Source organism: Embiotoca jacksoni, unplaced genomic scaffold, assembly GCF_022577435.1.
Source record: "Embiotoca jacksoni isolate LCO1_2020_lvr unplaced genomic scaffold, fEmbJac1.0.p SCAF_38, whole genome shotgun sequence".
NCBI classification, from domain to species: Eukaryota; Metazoa; Chordata; class Actinopteri; family Embiotocidae; genus Embiotoca; species Embiotoca jacksoni.
In genome coordinates this window covers 649,418-665,894 of record NW_027185390.1, presented here as the reverse complement: position 1 = coordinate 665,894, position 16,477 = coordinate 649,418, and the positions used below count along the sequence as shown (strand labels likewise).

The 16,477-nt window shown below is 49.1% G+C and overlaps 1 protein-coding gene across 1 annotated transcript; it reads right to left on the bottom strand.

Annotated features, from left to right (window-relative positions):
* Window positions 1-1,541: 1,541 nt before the first annotated feature.
* LOC138208479 (sodium- and chloride-dependent GABA transporter 2-like) lies at window positions 1,542-14,505 on the bottom strand. Its single transcript, XM_069166362.1, has 15 exons — window positions 14,297-14,505; window positions 12,980-13,224; window positions 12,683-12,817; window positions 10,157-10,297; window positions 9,967-10,057; window positions 9,759-9,891; window positions 8,705-8,839; window positions 7,837-7,940; window positions 7,278-7,402; window positions 6,822-6,934; window positions 6,471-6,608; window positions 6,293-6,395; window positions 4,787-4,887; window positions 3,381-3,551; window positions 1,542-3,171 (listed from the first exon to the last, which is right to left on the bottom strand). Exons 1-15 carry the CDS (start codon window positions 14,368-14,370, stop codon window positions 3,013-3,015), a joined length of 1,968 nt encoding a protein of 655 aa, XP_069022463.1. The 5' UTR covers window positions 14,371-14,505; the 3' UTR covers window positions 1,542-3,012.
* Window positions 14,506-16,477: the final 1,972 nt, after the last annotated feature.

Sequence of the window (16,477 nt, the reverse complement as noted above, 5' to 3'; positions counted from 1 at the left end):
TGAGACGAGAGACGACGCACGAGCGGGGTTTCGCATCTTTTGTCCGAGTGGCGCCGAGCCTGAGAAGAAAAAAATACATCAACTTTCCAGTGTCTTTCAAAGCTGCACTGAAACAACACCCAGATACACGCATTGCTTTGGCTCCCATCCCTACAACGCCGTCCTCTCCCTCCCTCTTTGAATCTCACACGCTCAGCCCATTGGATCATTTTTAATCCCCATCATCTGAAACCAAACATGTATGCCAAAACAACCATATGGACATAAACCGCCCCCGTTATCCACACACACACACACACACACACACAATTACACAGTAACCCGGATCACACGTGCGAAGCAGGCTGCATACAGTAGCGCTCGTCACCAAAACAAGTGTGTGTGTGTGTGTGTGAGAACCCCCCCTCCCCCGCGTGCCGAGCCACGTGTGTGTGAGGGACCGGCCCACTTCCTACGGTGGCTGGGAGGGGCGGCAACCCAATACGGTTAATTGACACGCCGAGCCTTTTACATAACCACCGGGCTCTGTCTAAGTGGTGGTGTCAAAATCCCCCCCCCCCCCCCCCTCCACCTTCCTCTACACACACACGCGCACGCACACACTCCATCCTCCTCTATCCCTTCGTGGATGTTAAACCAGTAATTCCCATCAGGATGAAACCGCTTCAGATGAAGAGAACCGCAATCGCAGCGCTTGTTCTCGGTCTCGCGGCCGACGGAGCTCGCTCCTTTGTCCTCCGTCTCTCTTCCTCGTTTCCGGGTGTGTCCTCGGCATCTGTTACCGTGGCGCGGAGGGAAAGAGAGCCCTAGCAACCGTCGACCGGCTTACGGCTCGCCTCGACCGCAGGTATACTCTGTTCTGTTGACACACCTGCGCACACGCACACACAGCTTCTCACTTGACTTGAAATGAACAGTCAGCACAAATTATTTTATCCACAACGTAGATACTGTATATATATATATATGTGTATATGTATATATATATATATATATGTTCATTTAGAAAAGAAAATGGTACAAGAAGCCCACTTTAAAATAAAGAGGCACATGTATACAAATGTAAACAGATGATAACACACATCGGATCAATCGGAAGTCAGTGAAAGCCTTTCAAAAGACACCGGATGGGTTTTTCTGCGTTAAATTAATCTCAGAGGAGCGTTGGTTAGGATTTCGATCCAAAACTCTGATCCGGATCTGAATGACAGAAGTTTCAAGTTTGCGTGAGGAACTTTTTCTTTCTTCTCTTTTAATATTCTAACATGTAAAACACATCACACTCGATGGAGAAATCGTCCTCCTCGTTACGCTTGTTGGAGATTTACGCAGGCAGCGAAGAGTACATTATGTCCCAGATCAGTTACTGCCGATTTCCCATCACAACCTAAACTCCCCCCCTACCCCCTTTAAAAAAAAAAAAAAAAAAAAAAAAATCGTTTCCGACGATGGAAGAAAAAAACAAAACAAGAAAGAAGTCAATTATGAAATGCATTTGCGGACATTGTGGAGTCGGCGCTGACTGGAATCTGAGCGAGATGTGAATTGAAGTTGTTTTTATTAACAGGGTACGAGGCGGTTTAGCGGAGACGGGTACACATCTCTCGACGCCGGTCTTAATGCGTCGACGGATTGATTACGGAACACGTCGCTGTGACATTCTTCCACACTTAAAATCGTCTTCTGCAAAAATATATACATCCCTACATCGCTTTAAGATCATTTTCTTATACTGCATGTCGCCATTCAAATGTTACAGTTAACAGTCCTCGGCAGAAAGAATCACGACGGAGTGATAGAAAATAAACAAGTTACACTTTGGTGCACAGGATAAAAACAAAAACAAACAAACAAACAAACAAAAAAAAACAACCCTTGCACTACAAAGCATCAGCGCTATTAACATTTTGTGTGAACATACAGGTGTGCTGATTGTGATACTATGATTGCATGTTTCCCAGCGTGAGATTTTGTTACAGTGCAAAGATGCTGTCATGATAATGCCTTTGAGAACTGATAAAAGTCAAAACGGATTACATTGCTGTCATTTCGTTAGCGGTACAGTTTTAACCGCGACACGAGAGTAATGCGCTCGATGCGTCGGCCGTAACGAGCCGAGGCTCGGCTGCGATTGGTCCGGATGTAAGGCGTGTTATGAACCGTTCCGACCCCGTCGTGAGAGGCGGAAGCGCATAAATCAAATCCAGATCAATCGCTACGTAATACAAACCTGACTCGCGGAGTCATTTCGGATGACGGCCGCACCGAAACAAAAAGCATCTTCGGAGGAGAGCCGAGAGCTAAGCGCGCACCCCGACGCCGGCGCCGATCTCTCCGTCTCTCACAGAGAGGATACCGATCGCCCCGTGAGAACTCGGTAGAGCTGGAAAACAAGGGAGCGCTGCTCTTTGCTTGCGTCTTGTGCGTCGAAAGGCTGCAAGTGCTGCGTTTTCTCCGGTCGACGAGTCCAGTGACGACCAAAAAAAAAAAAAAAAAAAACCAACCAAGCAAGAGATGTTAAGTAGGGAGGAACAACAAAAAAAAAACAAACGGTTAAGATCCAGGAGTGTGTGCTCTTTTGCGAAAACCAACTCCGGTAGCCGGAACGGGCTGAAGGGGCCGATCTCAAAAAGGTTAGACGCGCCGCGTCCCGATTCGGGGCCGGACCCTCGGCCGAGGCCCGAACCGACCGATCGATCGTAAACGCGGCGAAAGAGATGGCGCGTTCGGGCGGCCCTCGTTAAGTTCGCCGCGCGGACGCCGTGAGACATCCCGGTGTGACTGTACGTCATTTCCTGCGAGTAACAAAAACATCTTGCGTTGGCTGTTTCTTCGGTTTTGTCCAAAATAACCTTTTGACTGTCAAAGTGGATCGAGTGTTATAAATTCATTTCAAAACGAGGCCGTATTCGAATGGAAACGGGCACCGTCAACTCTAAACCTTAAAACCCTCCCGTTCGGCACACCTGATTGGCTGAGCGGCATCAAATGTCACATGCTGTCGGGTGACCGTTATCGGGTCTTCTGGTCCCGGATGATTTCCGGGATCGGTTCCTTTGGCTTCTCGGCGACGGGCGGCGTGGGGCTGTAGGCGAGCGCCAGGCCGTTGGTGGAGAACTGTTGGAAGGCCGTCGACGAGGTTTTGGCGGGGCTGCACAGACGCTGGAAGCGCTGCGGGGGTCAAAAGGTCATAGTTAGGTCGCGGCACCCTTCGCGTTTTCAACAAATCTGTACGCTTTTTCTTTTTTTAAACTTTTAACATCTCGCTTTCATCTGGAGAAACGCTGCGCACGCACAGAACCTATAACGCCCCCGGGTCGACGGTACGCTCTCGGGAGCCGACCGGGGTAGAAAGATCAAAAGAGAGATGGCGGTACGACCTGCGCCAGGGTTCCCGGGGTGGTGACCAGGACGTACACGGCCCACGTGGGAAGCAGGGAGACGGAGGAGAGGGTCAGGATCCAGCCCAGCGAGGTGGCCCAGGCCGGAGCGACCAGTCCTTTCCCCAGGCTCAGCGGAGACCAACACACCAGGGAGAACACGAAGGTAGCCTACGGGGGACAGAGAGGAGGCCTACGTCAGGTTTACACGAGTCCGACGCGTTCGGAAGAATCTTCTCAAAGTCAATGTTTTTATATATATACCGGGAGTGACGACAAAAATTCTCTTTCGCAGTTGGCAGGAAAACGCCCGAGGCGGCTCTCGCCCGGCACGAAGCGGCTGCGGACGAATAGGCGGCTATTCGCGCTCTTGTTCAGGAGGTAGATGAGACGGCTGTTGATGCCTTTAGTAAATATGAGACTGGGTAACGGGCCGGCTGTCGCCAGAGGCAACAACACGCCTCTAATGCCCGATAACAAACACGTGGTACCTCGCTCGTATTTTCACAGTGATTTTCAGGCTCCGTCTTCCGTCCGGTGTAAAACGAGGCCGAGCTACGACTCTCTGCAAGTTCTCGCGCTGACGCGGATGTCATTTTTGCCGTCCGGCGGCTGTGTTGTTTAAATGGTAAATGAACTTGCCCCCGTCTGAGTGCACGCGGGCGTTGTTAAAATGAGTTGCGGTCGGGAGGATCGCTGGCACGTCGCTATCTTGAGGCGGCGGAAAGCCATTGAAACGCAAAAACCTGCTCTTGAGTCAAAGGTGCTTTTTGTTTTGTTATAAAAATAAACGCGTGCGCGATACTTCCTACGCACACACCGGACCGTGAAGCAGCACGCAAACGTGCAAAAGATTACAAATAAAATGATCGCAATGTCCAGAATTATTATTGTGAACATCTATCCGCGTTCTTTCCGAGGACTTGGCACACCCACCTTTATAATAGCGGCCTCCCACAGTGCAAGCGCGCCCGGCTTCCAAAAGGAAAGGGAGACGGCCGCTCCGATTGGTTTAGTTCACGTGACACCGAAATGATTAGTTAAGGTGCAATTTTGAAGGTTTGCGGATTATAACTCCAAACTAAGTACAAGAATACACTCTGAATCCTGCCAGTGGAGCTGAGGGTGCATTTTCTGCCCCGGAGTCAGTGCAATAATAAAAAAAAAAAAAAAAAAAAAAAATTCAACGTGTTCAAATGGACAACGGCACCCTGTACGTTTTCTGGTTTTTACCTTCAAGCTATAACGCGTAAATCCAGACCCATCTGTGGAGCCTAGATGTGACTGGAGGAAGATGAATGCGCAGGCAGAGGGTAGTATTTGCCTCAAACCTCACGCGCACACTGTCTCACAGCGAGCGCACAGTGAACAGTGTGAAAGCAGATCAGCGGGGAGAGGTTACTCACGGTGCACACCGCCGGGGTCAAGTATTTCCAGCACAGCTTGAAGACAGGCAGCGGGGCGTAGCCCGTCATATCCCGAATGTTGCCGCTGAAGCGGTCGGCTCCTGTGGCCAAAAACGGGAGCGAGGTGAGGTGAGGTGAGGTTTGACATTGTGGTTTGCTTTCGTGAAACAATTTATTTTTTTTTGTCCTCCACTAGAGAGGGAAGTAAAGTGCCTTAAAAACCACAGCAGACAAACAGAGCGAGACAACATATTGCTTTACAAAGATAATGGTTCTAATGACAAACACGAGACAGTTTGTAAGGAAATAGAAATTTTCCTAACTATAATTAATGTCAGAGATCACATCTATAGCTGTGCCGTTGCGGCCTTGCGATGACTAATACTGCTACAAATACAAGTAGCAGTAGCCCCTCTCCTCAGCTGGTATTCGTATGCACGCACGCACACGAACACACGATCTCTATACGAACACACGATCTCTATACGTAGTTCACTATTTGAACGCTTTTTGCACTTTTTTTTTTTTTTTATCGCCCTGATGTAAGAACACAACACACTCAGCCCATCTCACACTTAAACAAACAATGTTTTTGTAAACGCTTCAGAGACTCCTGTCTGGCCAGGATAGGGGCTCCCTGGGGCCGCCAGACTGAGACTGAGAGGCGACTGGGCCCGGGGGCTGATTTAGGGCCTGGAGGAGACAGACAGGGGCCTGGCGAGGAGCCAGCCAGTCTCCTTACAACAGTGGGTAGCTGCAGCCACGTTAATATACTGTCTGCTGACTGGGAGTGGAATGCAGAAGGAGGGGAGGAGGTGGACAGTGTGTGTGTGTGTGTGTGTGTGTGTGTGTGTGTGTGTGTGTGTGTGTGTGAGTGCGTGAAGATTTACATTCGTTAGTGACACAAATTTATTTTTCTTTTTTTTTGGTATTTCCTATATGAAATGACAACAATCAGCTTCAGATTGTTTTGGTATTTGGTGATTTGGCCAAATGTGAAATCCTATTGTTTAAGCTCCCACAGAATATAATTAAACTCAGACGTATCTTGGAAAAGGCCGGTCGGATTTTTCCATTAAGAGGAGGAAATGAAATGAGAGGAAGAGAGAGGAGTCTAGGCAAGGGAAAAGAAGCGAAGGAGGAAAGGAAATGAAAGAAATTGAAAAACAGCAAAAGGAGAATAGAAAAAGGGGGAAAAGGAGACAAATAAAAATGGGAGAAGCAGAATGCAAAAGAGAAAGACAATAAGAGGGGAAGCAAGGAGAGTGAAAAGGAAACGAGAGTAGAGAACAGACCAAAAAAGAGAGGAGAAGAAAAGAGAGAAAGAAGGAAAGAAGCGAGTGAAATATTACAATAGCAACAGAAGAACAGAAACAAACAGAGAAAAAAAAAGTGTGAAGAGGAAAGATGAAATCAGGAATGAAAGAAATGAGAGGAGACACTAGTAAAAGAAAGAAAATGTTCAAAAGGAAAAAGCGAGCGGCGGAGAGGAGATAGGATTCCTACCGTAGACCCAGCCGACGGCCAGAGACTGGAAGATGGAGAGGAGCAGCAGGCTGGCTCCGCTGCAGGAGAAATGGTCGTAGATCTGGAACACGTAGAGGCCGCCCTGCGAAAAACACGCACGCGCATCATTCCACCCCGTCCGAACCAAACAGCACGGAGCGTCCTGAGCGCGACTTACCGGCGTGACCATGACCAGTCCGACCAGGAAGCAGATGACGCAGACCAACAGCAGCAGCAGCTCTCTGCGGTGGCCTCGTCGGATCAGGTGAGGGTACAGGTCAGTCACCGACGTCATCAGGGCCTCCAGGCTCACAAACTGGGGCGGGGGTATGTGTGTGTGTGTGTGTGTGTGTGTGTGTGTGTGTGTGTGTGTGTGTGTGTGTGTGTGTGTGTGTGTGTGTGTGTGTGTGTGTGTGTGTGTGGTGGTGGTTGGGGGGGGGGGGGGGGGGGGGGATATAGTTTTACACCAAACTGCGCCCGATATATCGTCGCCGTCACACGCGATTCATCAAAGCCGGCGTGCATCTACCTGCGTGTCCAGTCCCAGCATGATGATCATGAGGAAGAAGCAGACGGCCCAGAGTTGGGGCAGAGGCATCATGGCTACAGCTCGAGGGTAGACGATGAAGGCGAGGCCGGGCCCTGGGAGGACAAACCGTCGGAGCAAAAATACAAGTTACTCGTAACCTCGGATGGAAATGGTCGACGCGGGGATTGTTGTTTTTAGCAAACGTTACTCGAACCGGGACTAACAATGGATTTGTTAGGGACTATTTTCAGCGGCGGATTAATACGCATTTGGTGTTCTAGTGAGGATAACATCTCAAGTTGTTTTTTTTTTTTTTAGATTCGGTATGAAATACTGCAACCAATTCATTCACTAAAACTTTAGCTTCTTGTCCGTTTACCCCCCCCCCCCCCCCGAGCCCGTTTCCTAAACGACAACATCTCACATCCGGGGAGCTGTCGGGAGACCGTGCTTCACCTGATTGGGCCACGGAGGATATGTCCACGCCCTGCTCCTCCGCCATGAAGCCCAGCACCGAGAAGATGGCGAAACCCGCCAGGAAACTGGTGCTGCTGTTCAGGAGGCACAGCATGAAGGAGTCCCTGGTGGCACGCACACAAAGCGCAGTTATCTGACCGTTCCTGAAGGGCACGACTTGAGTGAATACATTTAGAGAAACGCCTCAGACGATAGAAAACATCTTTGTGAGACTGAAGGTTTCCGGCCTGGTGTGTTATGGAGTTCTGTTACTGCGTGTACAAGCCAAAAGAGTCAAGTGCTTGGCTCTTTTCCTGGGTGTGTGTGTGTGTGTGCGCGAGTCCTAAAGTGTGGCACCGAGGGCTTTTCCTTAAGGTGCGGCTGTACCAGCGTGTTTTCTCTGTCCATTCCAGCCATTCCTGAAGCCATCAGTCCGGGGGGAGCTTACGTCTTACGTTTTGGTTCGTCTGCGCTGGAGTGGAAGGGGACGCTCGTGTGGCCAGAGTTGTTTTTTGTGTTGCTGTGTGTGTGTGTGTGTGTCCGTGACAAAGTGTCTCACTTATAGCAGTCGTTGTTGTATTTGTTGTAACTGCCCAGGGCCGTGAGACTTCCCAAGCAGATTCCGTAAGAGAAAAATATCTGGGTACCTGCATCCATCCATACCTAAAGAATGAACAGAGAAACAGAGCAAGGAGACAAAATGAAAGGACAGCCGCTCGCTGATAACGTGCTACAAAAGCTATAAAGCTATTTTCATCTTTGGACGATGGGACGCGCAGACTCAAATTTGACTAATCGGCGGGTCACGTTATGTATTTGTCGTCGGCGCTTTTTCTGACTCTATCTGAATGCGCCGATGCCGTCAAACCTCCCCCGTACAATGCCAGTTCAGACTCGCGCCGCGCCACTGAAGCGTGGACAAAACAAACAAACGAACACGGTAACGATCGCTATCGAGTGCACCGAGAGGATCGTAACGGTGATAAAGACAGCCGATTTAGGCCTCGTTCCTCTCCAAGCACCGGCGTCGAACCCGAGGTCGCCGTGCCCACCCTTCCGCAGCCGAACCCGTCGAATCGAGCGGCCCGCCAAACGGAACTCTCTCTGAGGCCCTGTATCGAATCGATTATGGAAATTATCGTCAGAGGGACCGCCGGGACACGGCCCCCGAAGGATTTCATTTGTGAGGACAAAATGATCGACGTCGTGTTTCACGAGAGAAGTCCGCGCTTTTTGAACGGGAGTCTTCCGGAGCCGAGCCCCCGCTGTCCCTCGGCGGTACTGCACTTAAAGGCGCTTCGCTTTCGTACACGCTTGCTCACCTGACGGTGTCGCTCCGTACTACCCGCGGGAGCTTTCGCGCCGCCCGCAACTGCAAGAATTTCTCTCGCCTCCGACCTGAAGACGGATGAAGTGTGCTTTTGTACCTGAGGGTCTGCCAGGCGGGTGTGGTTGGGTTTGAGGTAGTAGATGATGCCCTGGGTCGCTCCGGGCAGAGTGGCACCGCGCACCAGCAGCACAAACAGCATGACGTACGGGAACGTGGCGGTCAGGTACACCACCTACAATGTACACGGACACACGCGGCGGGGAGGGATGTGGTCGGGATGGGGTGGCACGGAGACAGACAAAACAGGGAGGTTGTGACTGCGACGTCCTCAAAACGGGGTCGTCGCAGCGTTAAAAAGAGAAAACCCTGGAAAGTTGGAAGGTCTTAAAACATGTTGACGGACGGCGGCAGTGACACAGCAAACAAGTCCGGCTGAATTATTGCAGTGCCGACTTCCTTAATTCATCTGCTGCGTACTGTAAATGGAGATTTATGTCGCCACGCCTCAGGCTTTTCCTGTTGCAAAAGATTTTGTGTCACCAAAAAAAAAAAAAAAAAATGTACACCTCTGCTACGAGACGTGGCGTTGCTTACATATTTATATATATTATATATTTATACGTTTTGTGGCCAACCCTTAAAAATGAGGAAATTGTAGATTCAAAGAGAGAAACTCTGAGACAAAAAACCCACTTCATATAGATCACAATCTTTCCACTGCAGGAACTCTTCGCTCTCTTTACGGCCCGCAGATTATCAGGATCTACTGTATCTACATCTACGCTGCCGAGAGCCAACCGACAACAGTAACGCTGGTATTTCTCCGACCTTGTGATCTGAGCTCTCGGAGGAGTCGGGCGAGGACAAAATAAAAAAAAGAAATAAAAAAAAAAAAAAGAAAAGCTACATCCAGAAGGTTTAAAGGAGAAGTTGTACAATATATCGTTTCGAGTCGACGGAGAAGGTTTTACATCAGACCGCCTAAGAATGAAAAGTCTCGAGAATCGAGTGGCTCGGGAGGCTGAAACAAATCCATTTATATGTAACGTCCTCGTTGTCTTGAAGCAGAAAGAGGTCGTTCAACCCGCCGTTGAAAAAAAAAAAAGAAAAAAAAAACAACTCCTCAGAAAGGCGGGATGCCGTCTGCTCACCTTTCCGGTGGACTTGACTCCCTTCCACACGCAGAAGTAGCAGACGATCCAGACGACAGCGAGACACAGAGCCAGCTTCCAGTTGATTGGCCCCAGTTCGTCTAAAGTGTCGGACAGGCGGAGCACCTCCCGCCTACAAAACGCACGTGCTCCCGTTATTACCAAACACCAAGTGGTATTCTGAGATCGATAAAGACGCTGCACTCACTCCCAAAACTCCACGACGGCGGAGGTGGCGTTCTCGGGCAGGCCGCTCGCGTCGACCGTCTGGTTGTGGCGCTCGAACGACACGCAGGCGTCTGCGGGAGAACACGCGGGTTAAACACGGCGGCCTCAAACCGCGCGGACGACCCCGCTCCGGCCTTTTTTCTCCGGCCTTTTTTCCTCCTTTTACCCACCCGTGTTCCACGTGTTGTTGCAGTGCGACCACGGCAGCACCGCCTGGAAGCTGTAGGACAGGTAGAAGAGAGCCCAGGCCAGGATGACGATGTAGTACACGCAGCCGTGCAGGATCATCACCTGGCTGGCGTAGCCGAGACCTGCGGGGAAAGAAGCCGGCGGGCCGCCATGAGTTACGCCGCCGGGTCGCGTCTGCGACGACGACGCACTCCGTGCGCAAAAAGCGGCGAGGGATTTCCCGACGGAAAGCGTTTCTTTGCTCGCGTGAGTTCGAGCGCGCGCGTGTCCGGGGGGACGGAACCCCAGAGTCCGTTGTGCGCCGCGAAAGCAGAGTTCGCCCGAACGCGTTGGCCTTCGCGCGGCTGGCCGTCAACAAAATAGCGTGCGGCGCGTCTGGAGGCCGTGTGGAAGAAGGGGGCGGAGCCGCGCGCGCCGGCACGCTCGTCGTTTCGTCATCGAACGAGAGGGAAAATAGAGTCTCGCCTGCTTTACGAGCGCTTTGAATCCGACAAAGAGGAATCTAATGGGACTTCTCCTTTCGCAGCAGCTGGTCCAACTGCATTCTAACCTTTGCCGGTGTCCGAAGTGTCCACGGCAACGACACGCATCTTTTGCGGAGTCTTTAAGTGACTAATGCAACGGCTCCATTGTTGCTGCGGAATCAAAGCTGACAGTTTTATTGCTCGCACCGTTTTCCTTGTGGTTTCCGAGGGGATGGGTAAACTTGAAACTCGGGTTCAACAGCTTCCATATAATTTTTTTTGTTTTTTTAATCATTTCGTTCCTTCAAGGCACCGTTTAAAATCTGGGCAGCGGGACCCGCTCGTTTCAATTCTTCGGCTCCAGCCGGAGACACGTTTGAGTTTTTGCTTTTGCTTCGTCGACCGATCGCGGCTCGGTCAGTCGGCGCGCAACTGCGGTACCTCCCGCGGGTGGAATACGAATATTGACCGATACCTCCAGGGTATTTACACGGATGCTTTCTGCTGCTCTCCGCTTTCACTTCCTGCCGCACCTATGAACAAACACGGCCGGGCAGATGGACGAGTCCCGCGCGTTGCCTTTTGTTTATCTGGAAACTGGAAACGCACGGAGGTCAACTTTACGTATCGACGTTCCTCTCATCCCCGCGTTTAATTTGTCTGAATTGAAATAACTCGTGTTTCATTTCTCATAAAACAAGCATCGCGTGATGTTTGTTGATCCCGGCGGGTTTCTGTCTCGCTGGCGTAATCGTGTTGTCGAGGTCATGCTTAACCCTTGCGACACCCTTGTTTGGACGGCGAGACTCCGTGAAAACGAGACACTCGACCGAGACGGCGTGTTGTTCTTGGCCGACGGGGAGCGCGCGGCCCTCTGCGCTCTTCGACCGTTTCGATCCGGTTCAGATTATTCGATATGAAGCGCACGCGCCTGGCGCCGCAATTGTTCAGATCGCAGACGCGCTTGTTTATGCGGGTTTTGTAACAGTGCGCGCGCAGGAATGCTTTGCATACCGATGGAGAAACTCAGCGGCTCTGACAAAACAGCCGGGGAGGGAAAGTGCACGAAAGGGAAAGGGAAGGGGAAAGTCAGTGAGAGGCTGTGAGAACCAGAAGAGCTGCGGTCAAAGGAATGCAAAATAAAACAAAAAAGAATTCCAAAGATCTCTTCCCGTTTTTCGGTTTCTACCGTCCCGTCGTACCTCATTACGTACTCCGCCGACTACTAATCCCAGAAGAGGCAGAGGAGACGCGACGACGGCTCTTCGCTGGCGTCGTTGATGCCGTCGGCCTCGAAAAGCGAGTTTGACTTCGGTTGCGCCGTGACGAAGCCATAACTAAAAACTTTCCCTCGCGGAGACCGCTCGAGTGAACCGGCCTGTTTGACGCCGCCGCTTCTTCTTCTTCTGCGATTTTCCGATTGGCTCGGCTGTCCTCCGCGCGTGCCCGGTGGGTTCGCGGATGACCTTTTGTAGCGCTTTAATGTGGATGGAGACCGTTGCAGATGACGTCGTAAAATGGCCTACGAATGCAGACGCGGTCTTTCCCACCGACGCCAAACCTACTTCTGGTCCCGAACTGGCGCTCGTGCCGGTTCGTACTCGGTTTTACATCCACGCCGAAGCTCCGTTTTATGAAATCTCACAAATGGTCACAAAGTTGTAGTTGTCCACAATAATCCTGCCCCCATCCCCCGATGCGGTTGTCGGTTCTAGACTGTCGAAACAATTAACCGTTACCGATTTCAATTATCGATCAAAGTCAACAACTTTCAAAGCGCAATTCCCCCAAAAATCCCTGGTTATAACTCGTGTGGGTTTTTTTTGGTCATATACGACAGTAAACTGAATATCTTTTGAGTTTTAGACAAAACATTTTTCTATATTTTGAACATTTTACGGTGGAACGATTCCTCGATCGAAGGAGAACCGCACCCGCAGCCTCGTCGAAAGTGGAAATAGTCGTTCGTCATCGTTCTCGTCGAAACGCGGCGCAAACCGCGGCCCGAGATGCTCCGCCGACGACGTGACGAAAAACGAGTACCTCCGAACAATGGGCAAAGGGTCCTCCAGGCGCTGACCCCTCCCAGGCTGGTGTACTGTCCCAGCGACGTCTCCAGGAGGAACAGGGGGATGCCGCACAACACCAGGAACAACAGGTAAGGTACAAAGAACACACCTGGAAACGCACAAATAAGGTGCTCGTGAGAACGGACACCGATTGATTACACGCAGAGAAGAAGAAGAAAGAAAGAAAGAAGAGGAAAAGGTAAGGAAAGAGACGAGAAGATAGTTTACAGCGTGACGGCTTTCCAACTTTTTAGCCAAAACTCTCTTTTACCTCCTCCGTTTTTGTAGCAGAGGTAAGGGAACCTCCAGACGTTGCCCAGGCCGATGATCTGCCCGGCGACGGCCAGGAGGAACTCGGCCTTGCTGGCCCACTGTCCTCTGGCGTTGAGGCCGTCTTTGTTGTCCTCTTTCCCGTTGGGGAGGCTCCCCTGGTGTAACTTGCTCAGCAGCGGGTCGGCCTGGTGCGGAGGCGGCTGGTCGGCCATCGCTGGTTCTGGCAGGGATGTAAAGACACCCCTGAGGAGGAGAGAGACCAAAGGAGACGACACGTCGCGTAAAACGCCATGGAAGCTGACCCGGTGAGAGGAAAAAGAGGAGCGTCTCACATCTTCGCAGCCGGGACCGAATGACGACAACTAACGGCGTGCTTTCGGACCGTTAGTTTGGCGGAATCGCTTATCGGAGATGTGCGCCTCAAGGACGGACCCAAGTGGGTGTGCAGCCTTTATCTGTGATCCGCAGGACGCTACGATAGTAAATATGTCAGTTTCAGCACGTTTATCTGCCCACAAACTATTTTTCCCTCAATGCTGTCCAATTAAAAAAATTTCATCTCCAAAACATTTGACATGTACACAATTTTTAAACAGCCTGCAGGCATGTATATATATATACACACATATATACATTTGTTTTTCCACGTCCACTTCGTAAAGTATTTGTAGACAGTTTGACTTAAACCATTTATATTACTTAAAGTCTTAATGTTAAAGTCTAATGTCATTTGCGACTTTTTTTTTTGAAACTACAACAGTGTTTGTCTGTTTGGTGTTTCTATCCAAAACAAAACCTCACAGACTCGTTATTCCTCCTTATCTTTAAATCCAATGTTTGTTTTTTTTTAATCATAGTAACGTGGGGGGGGTGAGGAGGCTGCACAATTTCAGAGGAACTTCTTTTCTCTAACGAGCACGTCGTGTGACCTCAGTCCCACTACGTTTCCCCCGCTGATCCATGTGACTACATAATACTGGCGTAGCGAGAGCGCGTACACACAAACACAAACAACCACCTTTCACTGTCACACTGCAAGCAAAACAAAAGAAAAAGGAAAGGACAAAACAATGTACCGACACGTGAACTACAGTGCAGGTTCAGCTGCCCCTGAACTCTCCGCCGCCGCCGCACATGTAACACTTTCATGTAACGTTACGTTATCGGTGAGGAATTGAACAGCAGAGGCGTCGTTGCGTCTCGGGACGCTTCATAAATAATGCCCAAAAATATGTCCCGAGGCCGCCCGCTAACAGTCGCTTAGTACGTCGTATAAAACGACAAATAGCGGACAATTCATCATTACATCGCCTACCTCTGCGCTTCCTGTAGTTCTCCACACCGCCAGTCCCCCCCTGTACGTGCGGCCAAATGGTTTGTTCCAGGCATGGGCAGCTGAATGAGGGGCTGCTGGCGGCTGCAGCGCCCCTATCCAAATTTACACGGGGACTATATGTTTGGGTCCAGCCTGGCTGGTGGATGCTGCTCGCAATAAACAGGTTACACAATGATCCACGAGGCATCACGGGTACCGAGTGTCTTTTCTGGTGTTACAAAAGTCACAAACGTTCACACCCACTCGTGCACCTGCTCCCATTTCCCTCATCATTTCCGTCCGATTATTGCCCAATCGTTTCAATAATCTGTCATTCAAACACTGCATGTCGTGGACGTCCACTACCTCTACCTGTCTGCCGTTAGTCTGCCTTCAAATAAAGTCACCGAGGTGCTCTTTTCTGCTTATTGGTCTGCTTTTGTGACTTTTCTGTGAAAATAAGTCGAATAAAAGCCAAAATGATTTGAATATTTATGAATCAACAAACAAAGAGAAACGCCTGATTGCGCTTCTGTCCTTTAAAACTTTCACTGACGCTACTTTGGGTCCGCGTCATGACAGTGATGTCATTGCTGTACTGACACTCCCCCTGCCTGAACCATCTAATGTAGACAAATGCATGACAATACATCAGCATAGATTTAATTTGCATGACTTTGCAGTCAAATTAACATGGATCACGTGTTATCTTGTGTGGAAAGAGCTCCGCACTTTTAAGTACAATTTGCTGCACTTGCTATTTGTAGGTTATAGAACTGACATTATAAAACCAACCAAGATTACATCAGTTCAACGTTCAGCCATATACAAAGTTACGCAATAATTCACTTTAACTTTCTAATCATATTACACAACAAAATCATATACATAGCTTTTAAAAAATGGACAAAAATTGCATTCATGTTTTTTTCTATTGTCATTATTGAAATTATGAGGACCCCGGGAACAATAGCTGCTGCAATGCAAAGGCTGATGGGGATCTAAACAAACAAACAAACTTGGTCATATAAGTGTTCCCTATATTAGAGGGGCTTTGAAGGGTGTACAAATACACACTGCATTGTTAAACCGGATTTAAAATTCTCTTGATCCAAATTTAACATTTAACAATTTGAGAAAAACCACCCGCCACTCGTCGTAGACTCTCGTCCTGTAAACGGTCTCGGCGTCTTCCCAATTTAGGCCACCTAAAGCAGCTCTCGGCACGTTTAACAGGCCGTGTCATTGCCTGTGCTCATTCAGCTGAGCATTTATAGCCACAGTAAAACACAAATCCAGTCTCCTGCTAACGCTGTGCTTCAAGGACTTCATTCACAAAAAAATTACATTCCCCTGCTTGGACATATTACGTTACAGTACTAGCTGTGTAAATCACATACAAAAGTGGAGGACGTTGTACTCTATCCACTCGGTTTCAATTTGGAGAATTATGCAGTGACTGTAAAATACGAGTTACGCGTTTCTAGTTTTTTTTTGTACTTGTATTTTTTTGTATGCAATTAAATTAATCTAACCTCACCCGTCTCTTTATTTCTCTCAGTCGGATTAAGAGGAGAGTTTCTGTTTATTCAGCAGTTCGCTCCTCAAATTAGCCAAAAAGAAGTTTTAGGCCCCCCGCCCCCAAAAAAAGAACATGAAAATAACTACTAACACAAATACTTCTCCAACATTTTTTATCTTGATTTACAATATTTTTTGTGTCACCGAGTATTCTGTTTGAATGCAGGTCATTCAAGGACAGCAAAACAGAGCACACTGTCGTGTTGGTTCCTTTTGATGAACATTTATTGTTATATTGGAGAAGGTTTATGATTACATTGAGTAATGTTTAGCGAAGGGGGGCAGACAGAAGTAATTGGAGAGGTGCTGAGTTAAAGGATAGCGACTCAAACCAACGTGAGCCATTCATTGTATGTATGTGATTACGGCACAAAACAATATTCTTCAAGGAGAAAAAGAGCTAAAGCTCATTTATTTCCACAACTAACTTGAAATCGACTTCGTATTATATTGTTAAGTCAACTGTCGTGAAACTTTATTACGTACGACAGAAAGAGCAACAATGTCAATCTCAAAAATATTTAAGCCCAAGTATCGAAAGCATAAACTCCACAAGAGTACCTCGTTGGTCCAACCTTGACATTTAGCAAGCTCAAGAAA

Excerpts from the sequence above, each read along its gene's own strand:
- LOC138208479 (XM_069166362.1), bottom strand. The coding sequence starts at position 14,370 with ATGCCTGGAACAAACCATTTGGCCGCACGTACAGGGGGGGACTGGCGG. Across the intron at positions 12,818-12,979 it reads CTGCTACAAAAACGGAGGAG|GTGTGTTCTTTGTACCTTAC; the intron begins GTAAAAGAGAGT and ends GTGCGTTTCCAG. Across the intron at positions 6,396-6,470 it reads GACTGGTCATGGTCACGCCG|GGCGGCCTCTACGTGTTCCA; the intron begins GTAAGTCGCGCT and ends TGTTTTTCGCAG.